Source organism: Neopsephotus bourkii, unplaced genomic scaffold (genome assembly GCF_033783945.1).
Source record: "Neopsephotus bourkii isolate Nb327-2 ecotype Australia unplaced genomic scaffold, CSIRO-AGI_Nbou_v1 NB_1526, whole genome shotgun sequence".
NCBI classification, from domain to species: domain Eukaryota; kingdom Metazoa; phylum Chordata; class Aves; order Psittaciformes; family Psittacidae; genus Neopsephotus; species Neopsephotus bourkii.
Window position 1 is genome coordinate 7,342,709 of NW_026902002.1, and position 10,858 is coordinate 7,353,566.

A 10,858-nucleotide genomic window follows, 5' to 3' on the forward strand; every position below is an offset into this window, starting at 1 on the left:
GTTTGCAGGCAGCATCCCTGCCACTCTCAGGCAGGGACAGGGAGAAGGTGACGTTCCTATCAGCCAGGCAATAAAGCCATTATTGGGGCAGGAGGTGATGGAAGAGACGCTCACTTTCCTCCTCATGCAGACGACATAAGAGATCTGCTAGGAGCCTCTAGCATGCTGAGGACAAGGGCAGCCTGCTCGCTTAGGGGCAGTCAGGGCTTAATCCTGGTGCTTCTAGGGAGGTGGCAGAGGGTGTCCATTGTCACCCTGCTGCCAGGGGTTGATTTGAACCCAGTGAGAGCCAGCAAGGTCCCAAGATGATCATGAAATCAGCCCATGGAGGGATTGGGAGAGATTCAGACATCACCGTAGAAAAAGTGGGGCTTACCACAGCAATGAGTGCTCACAAACAGCCTGAGCACCTCCCTAAACTGAGGAGGGCTCCATCCCCACCTTACTTTGGGGAAATGCCATGCCGCTGCAACCAGGCTAATATGCAGCATGGGAAACAGCACTACCATAGCCAAGTAACAACCAGCTCTGCTTTGCAGAGTTGACAGTCTAGGTTTGTCCTACAAGTGCAGACCCCACCAGGGACACTAGAGATGCAGGAGGAAGCAGGGCAGGCTGCCACGCATCCTGGACATCCTCCTTCCCAGCCCTTCACTACGGCAAGGGGAAGGGCAGCTGGCACCATGCACGGGTGCACTGCTCCAGTCACTGTTGTATTGGCACGGAAGGGCAGTGCACAGTTGAAGGAGGGTCCAGGGTCTCTCCTCTCCAGCTGTGTTGTGGGCTGCCAGCTGTGCAAGTCTACTGTCCCCACCCAGCTCCCCAGGGACCCTGGCAGGGCACCGCAGCTCAGGAGCAGGGCAGAGCCTCTTGTCCCCTAAGGAAGAGCACAGGCAACCGGATAACAGCTTTATAGGGGATGGATGTGGGGACTCCCCCAGGTACACACAGAGGAATAATTACGAGTTAAATAGGAACCAAACACACATAAGTTAAAGGGGGGGGGCAGGAGCCCTGCAGCCCCTCCGATTCCGCCGAGGCACAGTCCGTGTCTGCCAGCAAAGAGAGCACCAGACACTGCAGCCCAGCCCCTCTCCCCGACTGGCTTCATCTGCCTTTCACAACACAGAGCCGATCTTCCTCTTCGTGGCACCCATCTCGTCCTCCTCCTCTTCCTCGTCCTCCTCATCCCCCGAGCAGGAGGAGTCCGGGCCATAGCCCAGCTGGGCGGCGCTGCGGTGCAGGAAGCCCGAGCGGGGGCTGCACCCCATAAATTCGGGGCTTTCTGTAGCTTGTCCCTGGGGCTCGCCGGACAGCAGCTTCTCGCAGGCTTTGCTGAGCCCTCGTTGCTTGTCAGCTTCCACCTGAGCTCCCTGCTCCTTGGCTTTGCGGCTCCGCTTCCACTTCATGCGGCGGTTCTGGAACCAGATCTTCACCTGCCGAGGGAGAGCCCCGAAGGGAGAATGTGTCCCTTTGCTCCATCCTGCCCCCACGCACCCCCTCTCTTCTCACCTTCCCTGCATGGAGGCCCTCCCAAAAGCCCCTTTGTTGCGAGGCATCCCGTGGTGCTGCAGGTCTGTGCAAAGAGGCTGAGGTTGTAATGGGAAGAGGAGTCCCTGTGGGGGCTGCTCCCTTCCCCCTGCCTGACTTCTGCAGGATGCCCAAGCACATGAACCAGGGCATGTTCGTTTTAGCCCTACAAAAAGCCCCCTCCCACAGTGCGGTGAGGGATGAGAAGGCTCTGAAACCCAAGCTGGGGTTTGTGGGTAAAAAGGAGCAGTACTTCTAGGGTGCCCTTCACAAGAGAAGAGCCTGGAGCCCACCAGGCAGGTCTCTGTGGGAGACACCCTGGAAGTGGTGCTGATGGGGCAGTGGAATGTGGGGTTGGTGGCAGCCGAGCAAGGGGCATCAGCGTTGCCCATGACCTTGCCACTTTGCTCCCTGGCAGCTGGCTGGTGCTACACTCCATCCCCCTGGGAACACGGTACCTGTGTCTCGGTGAGCATCAGCGATGTGGCCACCTCAAAGCGCTTGGGTCTGGACAGGTACTTGTTGAGCTTGAACTGGTTCTCCAGCTCCAGGAGCTGCTGGCTGGTGAAGGCTGTACGGGGCCGACGGCACTTCCCCATCAAGCCAGACTGTGGGGCTGCTGTGGGGCAGAGAATAGATCAGGGGACAGCAGGACTGGAGGGACATCCATCCCCTCGGCAAGCAAGCCCGGGATGAGGAGGAAAGCCAGTGTCTCTTCCCTCATCTCCTACCTCAGTAATGGCTTTATTGCCTGGCTGATAGAAACCAGCGAGATACCTTATCAGGCCTCGATGTGCAGCTGGGATCAGTCCTGTGACTGGAATTAATCCTCCTTTTTTATTGCCGGGCGTGCAGGTGGCTGCCCAACTGCCAGGGGCTGCAGGCAGAGCTGCCCGGGAGCCCCACTATCTCCCCCGCAGCCCTTGAAGGCAGCGCGGTGCTGAGTCAGGAGGCAGCAGGAACAAAGGGACCTTTGAGAGTCCAGCGTGGGGTGGCTGCCGCACCGCGTTTGATCCCTGCTTATCTCCTCTCGGCTGGCTTTATTGTCCCCCCGGGGTTCAGCTTTTACTGCTTCCCCCAGCACCGCAGTGGCAATCATACCCAGAGGTTTGCAGCTGGGAGTAAAGTGCCGCAGGAGTGGAGGGGGGGCACTAGCAGGAAAGGTCCTTGGCACATCCCCACTGTTGTGTCTCAGGGGGAAAGGCAGAGCATCATGGCCCCAGAGATGTCCCTGCTTGGCAAGGGTCTCTTCGCCTTCACCACTTTACAGTGCTGGGGCACCATCCACATCATCTCCCCCAGATTCCATCTTTGATCCCAACCTTCCCATCTCCAGAAGTGTCCACAGAGCCCTTCACAAACACAGCAGTGACACATGAGGCAGGAATTTACGAAGGGGACAATAACTGAACATGATCCGGGTTTGATCCCAGGTACCTGGATGCTGGGTGGAACAGGTCAAACAGACAGAGCCCATGCTGGGCTGACTGCAAACTCCTTATGGAATGGACACAACCCTCCTGCACCTGCAGCCCCATGGTGTCAGGAGAGGCAGCTATGGGACCCACCTTGCAGCCACGGGCCAGTTAAACTAGGGACTAAGTAGGGTCATGCTGTGCCAACAGCTCTGACACACACACAGACACTATGTTATTTGGCGTACAAAACATATACAAGGCTAACTAGATGATCTTTAGGTCCTTTTCTACTCTATTCTATGATTCCATGAAATGAGAGGCTCAAGATTTCTGGGACAAGTATGAATGTCGGATGGAAGATGGCTCCGCTCTGCAGAGCTTGGCTGCCATCTGAGCTCTGGCTTGCTATGGATGCTCTGACTGTACAAATCCTTGCTGGATACAGGAGACCAAATAGACCTGAAAAGGATCCCTTCAGATAGGGAAAGGAGGTGCCACTGGGACCAACACCTGCAGGGATGGGGTAGCACATGCTAAAACCTCTTGCAGCTCCTTGGGGTGGGAGGAAGACCAGACTTGTATCAGAAAGAACCAGAGGGAAAATTAATTCAGTCAGCATTGGTTGGGTCACAACACAAAGCAGCTCTACGTATCTCTTTTGGGGCATGGTGTGTAGAGGATGCTTTGGAGGAAGAGAAGGGGGGAGTGTGTACCCACTTCCCAGCATCCGGTAATCCAAGACTTCTGTGCTTTCTTGAGCTAGAGGCTGTTTTTCCAGGGGTGAAGAAATATCATATTCCCAGCCTGAATTCCCCACCCCAATGCAGAAAGTGCAGGGCTCAGCTCCTAGGGCACTGCATCCTGGTTCTGGGAAGCACAGAAATCCTCCAGATCACCCTGAAAGGCTCCTCTGTGCCTCCTTCTGCAAGGTCAGATGTGGCCAGACTAAAAACAGATGTGGGAAGAGTGGAGGACAGAAGTGAGTCTCAATCTCAAATGCAGTGATCTCTGTCCAGCTTCAGAGGAGGCAGGAAGGCAGCTTGCTTTAACAGCACCTCCAAAAGACTCACTCTTGGCTGGGTAAAAGGCTGAGAACTGCCTGATCTAGCAAGGAAAAGAACAGAAATCTTGCTCAAAAGCCAAATAAATCCAAACAGAATATATCCCAAATGGTTAGCAATGAGGGGACTGACTGCTGGAGCATGGTCCCTCCAACAGCCCCAGCTTCTCCATCTGTGTCTCCAATTGGATTTCAGCGCAGTGGTGTCCATTGTACAGAACCTGACTTCCCTGGACACCCACCCTGTCTCCTGCCCCTGTGCTGACAAAAAACCCAGCTCTCAAACCCTTCAGTGGTGGTGTCGCACAGCTCAAGACATCACCAGTCCAAAGCTCAGCTTACACAGCCACCAACAACAGCATGTCAGTGTGGACCTGAACGATCAGAATCTCTGGCCTCAGGCCTGTTGTTAGCTTCCCTGAAGGGCCCTGGCTCCTTTGCATGCAGAGAGTATGGAGGAAGAAGTTCTTCAATTCCTCACCAGGGAAGGAGCAAAGGGAGGAGGTGGAGAAAGTGGTGCCTGAGGTACCAAGTAGGTTCCAGTTTCCTGTACAAAGAGGAAACTATGCCTTGTGGCTGCTGGTAGCTCCAGTCTGTCCTGCCAGTGTGTTTTGTGGAGTCCTGTACCCTGCTGTCCTGTAGCAGTCTGGTTGGACTGTCTGATAGCAGTATGCACATGGACAGCATTCTCCCAAGAGATGCATTGCAAGCATCCCCCCAGGGATCACATCTCCCAGTCATTGCCAGCTGAGCTATGCTACCACCATCCCCATCACAACCAGCATCCCACAGAAAGAGTAACTCTTTGGGAATGTTCCCCCTCTTACCCAGCTCCTACAAGAAGACCAGTGACTGCCTCAGCATCACGCCTTTGCTTGCCAAAGGATTTCCTATCTGCCCAGACATCTCCTCCAGTGCTACATCCAGGATCACAGCTCATCTCAATATCCCTGGCAGGATATATATGCAGCCTGGCAGGGCTTGGACCCCCAGTGGGTATTCATCATTTGGCTGCAATATTGGTAAATAAATGGCTGGCCTGGAGCCAGGAATGCCCTCCAAGTCTGAGGCCAGGAGCTCTAGAAGGCAGCTGCCTCCTGGATAATTAGATAAAGCTTATAAAGAATTGTTGGTTTATTTGATACAGTTCCGTCTTCTTGATAACAAGGGTAATCCTAGGTTGATATTAACCCACTTGATTTTAATTTGGTTTGTTTAGCTATAGTTCACTTCACTTTGTGGGCTGGCAGATAAAGGAGAGGAAATTAGCACCCTTGCAGCCTTAGAGGTGTTTCCCCTAATGTCAGGTCTGGCGGGGGAGAAGCCTCATCAGCACTGGGGCCACCACCAGAGTCTTCTGTTGGCCTGCCAGCAGCCCTGACCATTACCCATAGGGTAGCATGTGTAAGGGCAATTGCTACCTCTGCTGGCTCCTCACTTGCTCCACCATAGACCCTTGACTGCTGCTTGCCAACTGTTTTCCAGCCCATGTTTCCTGCTGATGCCAGGTTCTGTGCACCTGGTGAGCATTGGAAGATGTTGCTTTTGGAAGCAGTTTGATGTTTTTCTTGCCTACTGTCATAGCCCAGCATAGCCCATCAGCCTGTTGCTGCAGACAGGACCTGGTCTGGGCTTCAGGCTGACAAGGTGATGAGTGGGTGATGCAGAGCAACAGTGTCTGAGGAAAGCCATCTGAGCACCAGGTCCTTCGTGGGCAATCCTTCACTCTTCCTGAGAGTCTGCAGCTGGATATTACCACTTTCCACTCCTACAACTCTCCTTCAAGGTGGATCTCTGCACCTGGCTCCCATTGCCATGCTGCATTTTCATGCCGATAGCCAGGGCAAATAAATCAAAGTTCCCATAAATACTAAAAGGCACAGCACCCCAGTGCCAAATGCTCCCCCTGTGTGGTTTATGAGGTGCTCAAAGCCCTGGGACAGGGAGCAGCAGAGCCTGGGCTGGCAGTATTCCTTCTGGCTGCAGCAAGGGCATAGCAAGCGCTGCCCGCAGCTCTGCAGAGGCACCAGGTGAGGAAGGCACAGCAGGAGCACTTCTCTGAGTGATCCCAGCACCCAAGCCCAGGCCAGGTTAAGGGTTACCCAGTCTCAGATCATCTCCCTGGCATCCCACCTCCCTCATAGGCAGGTAAGAGCAGTGCAAGTGTGTGAAATGCATCCCACAGAGCTTGCAATTCCAAATTAGGAGCCATCCTGCTCCTTCGCCAGCCCTGACTGTCCCCAGGAGACTGAACCAGACCATACCTGCAAAACACCTCTACACATGCAGCTAAAAAATGAATTAATTCCAGAATTTACAGAATTTAGTCTTGGAATCCTCTATAAACAAATCATAGGGTGACTTCCCTCTGGGATACCCAGGAACGTACCCTAAGAGGCTTTCAGATTTGACTCTTCCAGCTGTCTGTCCTGTCCACTCCTATCTGGAGACCTAAACATGATCAACATTGGCAGCACAGTCACTTGTGCCCTGCAAACGTCAGCCAGGCAGGTCTGTAGGTCTGCCTCGGCTGGGTGTTGGGACAGGACACTAAGGAGCCACAGGCAGCCCAGAAGCCCTGTGCCAACAGCAGGAGGCTCCCGCCCAGCCCACCACCCTCTGATAAATGAGGAAGGGCTGTGGAGTAGCATGGCCAGCACACTGGGGCAACACGAGCCCACACAGCTGTAACATGCAGCTGAGACCAGTCCTAGTGACTACAAGGACAAGGCATGCTGCAAAGAGACCTGCTTGCAGAGCTTGCAAGCGAGCCCACAAGACAAAAGGCTCAGGACACACCTGAGAACTTAAATTCTCCCAGTAGATTTAAACAAGAATCTGAAGATGGACAATGAACAGGATCTGATTACATAGTCCTCATGGTATTGAGGATAACACAAAACAAGGACCAGGATCCATGGGAGAATAAGTGTGGAGAGAATAGATCTCAAGTAAGCGTACGTCTACCAAGTCTCAAGTGATGTTTGCGGGGAAGTATAGGAAGGCAGAGCAGCTGCAAATGCACAAAGCTTCATCCTTCTACTTCAGGAAGGCATGAGCTCAAGCTCTGCACCCAGCTTGATCCCTCTGCTATGAGTCAGAGGGACATGTGGAATTAAACTCTGAAAGCCGTCAGAATGGAAACCTGAGCCAGAGGAGATGGAAGCAGCTGGGTCAGAAACTGCTTTTTCTCTCCTGGAACTATTACTGGAGCCCAATTCAGTGCTTCCCACAAGACCCACATTAACACACTGTTCCTGTACATCCTAGCATAGCCCAAAAGCTCTTCCACAAGCTGTTCTCATGCAAGTGATTTGAGCTTTGGTTCCTTTCAACAGGGTCTTGGAAACAACCAGCTGTGGAGTAAATCCTGTACGTGAGAGGGATGGAGCTGATGTACAAATGCAAATTTGGTGCACAAATCTCTCTACATTATCCTAGCCAGAAGCTGTGCTCAAGGGCAGGTGCTGTAGTGTGATCCCACTCTGGGGGGACACAGTTGTGGGTGAAGCTACCGGGATGCTGATACCGATAGACCCCGTGAGAGCAACACAGCCTCTGCAAATAAAAGATCTTCTCCCCCTGCTCTTAATGATATGTTTGAAGAGTGCACACAGTCGCTCTACCCTCAGGTGCCACCACCACTTCATCGCTAGATCTATCCTGCATGTAAATTCTCTATTTTTGCATCCATACAGTTAATTAATTTATTTATCCAGCCTTTAAAAATTATTTTTTCTTATTGGCTCCCACATTATAAAGACACTGAACTCAGCTAATAAATCCAGATACTCCACCGGGGAGACACTCTTGGTTTATTGCCTACTGGCCGCATCTTTGCGGTGACCAAACCCTCTCTCACCCCAGGCAAGGGCAGGATGACACTGCCAGAGGTGGCAGTGATAGTCCCCGGTGGGACAAGAGCCTGAAGTCGGTCCTTGTGGTGTCCACGCCCTGAAGGACACCCCCCCACCCGCGGCCCATCACTGCAGTGCAGGATCCGGTGCCTGCCCGCAGTGCCGTGTACAGAACATGCATCCTTCTTCCATACCAGGAGGAACCGGGCTGGGCTGGAGCGGAGCACGCCGCCGGGCTGCCAGGTTCTCGCAGCTCCATCCGGCCCCGGCTCTCCGGCCCGGCAGACCCGGCTCCTCACTCCACGAGCGGAGCGCGGCAGCGGGCAGGAACCTGGAGCAGCGGCCCTTCCCCAGACCGGGGACCCTCATACCCTCCACGCTCCAGCCCCGGCGGGTGGGCTCCGCTGCCGCGGGACCCCGGGCGGTTCGTTCCCAGCCGCACCGGGAAGGATTTATTCGTTTCCCGGTGCCGGTTCTGGACACTGCGTCTTTATTTTCGTTTCTTTCCGCCGCGGCGGAGCCCGGCGAGCCCGGGAGCAGCTCGACTCTGACGGCACGGGGGTAGACAGTGCCCCTCGGGGCCGTACCCGGTTGGGGTAGGGAAAGACTCTGCCCTCCGGATTGGATTCCCGGGGACCCGCAGCCCTCGGAGGTGTACGGGGCACGGACCCCCCCCTTGCCTTGACTGGACAGCAGTGCGCAGCATTAGACCTGCACTAGTCAGCCAGGAGAGCTAACAGCCCCCCGGGCTCCCGACAATAACGGCCAAGAAGCCGCCAAGGTACAGCCTCGGAAAACCTCAGCTCTCCCGAAGCAAGCTGCTCCCCGCTGTGCCGGTAGCTGGAAGGGGCAACAGCTGCGTCCTGCCCGACGGAAGGGTCGGTCCCCGGGTCACTCACCGTGGAAGTCGGAGAACCTCGGCACCAGCATCCCGGCTCGGATCCAGTGCTCCAGGGGGAAGGAGCCGGCCACGGCCGCCTTCAGCTGCTCCGCGCCGGGCGGCGGCAGGTGGGGGATGCCGGTGTAGGAGAACGAGGGGTGCTGGCTCCCCAGGGCCTGGAGGGGGTACACAGCAGAAGGGTACAGGGCCGGCAGGGTGCCGAGCCCGGGGCCGGGGAGATGCAGCAAGCCGGGCTTGGGGACAAAGCCGGCCGGGGCGAGGGCTGCGGCGGCCGGCAGAGCCCGCGGTGAGGCGGCGTCGGAACGTCCAGCGGGGTCGGGGCTCGCCACGGGGCTCTCGGGGCTCAGCCCCGGTGGGGACCGGCTCCGCGCCGGCTCTTCAGCCAGAAGCGCCTCGATGCGGAAGTTTTGGGACTTCTCCATGGGCTTGTGCATGGCCCGGCCCCTTGCGGAGCCGCCGCGCCCCCCCGCACTCCGCCGCTCCCCTGCCAGGGCACAGCCGGGCCGGGCAGCCCCGGGCCAGCGCCGGCGGAACCCCGCCGCGCCGCACTCCGCGGGGCTGCCCTCGGGGACAGCCCTCCTCGCCGCTCCTCCTCCCAGGCACTCGTTCGCCCGCCAACACCGGGGGGGTTTTAACCCTCCCTCCACCTGCCCCGGCTCCCCATTGGCTCCGCTCCGGCCCCCCCGCCCCTCCGGCCCTACCTGCCTCCCCGAGGCCCCCGGCCGGGCTCTCCCCTCCGGCTGCCTCATCCCCCGGCCGCAGCAGCAGGGACACTCCGGGGCCTGATCCGGAGCCCTCTGCTCCCTCCCCAGCCTCACAGCCCAGCCCAGCCCTGGTGCACACGCGGTTTGCAGGACTCGCCACCCAGGGCGCTGGGCCCATTGTCCCAGTGCAGAGCCAACCTTCCTTTCCTCAGAGACCCTCCGTACAGAAGAGAGTATGTGGCTGTAATGGCTGGAAGAGGTCTGAAGAGACAACAGACTTCAGCACGGGTAGGCAAAGACCTGCTGGACTCCAGTTCTGCCCTGCAGAGCCCCCAGGCACTTGGGGGGCAGGGAAGGCCCTCACCCACTGGCAAGCTCCTTCACACCCAGTGCAAAAGGAATCACCAGCAGTACCCAGCTATGCCACTACTTTCCTACTCATCACTCAGGGCCAGGGAGATCAATGGATTTGAGCTGGACACAGAGGCCACCACCTTCCATCACCCATGTCAACAAAGCAGGTGCTTGCAGGCAGATTGTTACTCATTTGCTTGATCTTACCTTTCTGAGACAGGACACAGCTTGAAGAGCAGCACCAGGGAAGGGTGGACAGGAAAGCCTTTGCTTGTCCAAGAGATGTGGGTGAGAAGGAGCAGAGCTAGCCCAGAGGGCCGGGTGTCCTGGCACTGGTGTTTAGTGAGAGCCAGAGTGCCCACAAGTGCATCTGTGTGTCTCTGGGTCCCACTTTATTTTATCATGCTGGCATAGTGAGAAAAGCCTCTGCTTGTTTTGCCCAGTGATGGGTCCTGCTCTTCGGAAGGCAAGTGAGGAAGCCCTGCCTAAATATTATGGTGGCTAAAAGGGAGCGCCCATCCCTGTATTTCTTCCCTGTTTAGCATTTCCAGCACTGCTGTATTCCCTAAGCAAGAGATGGGTCCATCCCCCTGTACCCTGTGTTCCACAGAGGCTGCAAGGGCTTTCCTCAGCCTCCTTTGCTTTCTCTGCTCGGTAACCCCAGGGGCTTCTCTTTCCTGTGCCCACCCAGCCTGGCATGGAGCCTGCTGGGTTCCCTGCACATGTCACCCACTGCAGGGAGCTCTAAAGGTCCAACATGTGGGATAACTTCCTCCTTTCACTTCCTGAGCCCAGCACTCAGGAGCTTCACTGAGTTGGCTGCAAACTCCCCCTGTGTGGAAAGAGATGCACAACTGCCCCTTTTCAGCTCCTTTTCTGGGAGGGAGGAGGGCAGGAATCAGCCCTATGGACAGCCAGAGCTGGATTTGCTCAAAAGGGTGTTTGGGGTGTATGTCACCCCATAGTAAAACACCCTACTTGGACAGAGGGTACAGAAGGTCCCTTTCTACCCTCAGCACCTGTTGCCATACCAT

General features: G+C 56.2%; 1 protein-coding gene across 2 annotated transcripts; it reads right to left on the minus strand.

The window, feature by feature from the left end:
- Positions 1-58: 58 nt before the first annotated feature.
- On the minus strand, positions 59-9,225 carry LOC133221257 (motor neuron and pancreas homeobox protein 1-like). Of its 2 annotated transcripts, none has more exons than XM_061369967.1 (3): positions 8,765-9,225; positions 1,989-2,146; positions 59-1,436 (listed from the first exon to the last, which is right to left on the minus strand). In XM_061369967.1, exons 1-3 carry the CDS (start codon positions 9,198-9,200, stop codon positions 1,119-1,121), a joined length of 912 nt encoding a protein of 303 aa, XP_061225951.1. In that variant the 5' UTR covers positions 9,201-9,225; the 3' UTR covers positions 59-1,118. The 2 variants fall into 2 exon arrangements, with proteins under 2 accessions (XP_061225951.1, XP_061225950.1); XM_061369966.1 differs by having other exon boundaries at positions 1,989-2,149.
- Between the last annotated feature and the right edge of the window lie 1,633 nt (positions 9,226-10,858).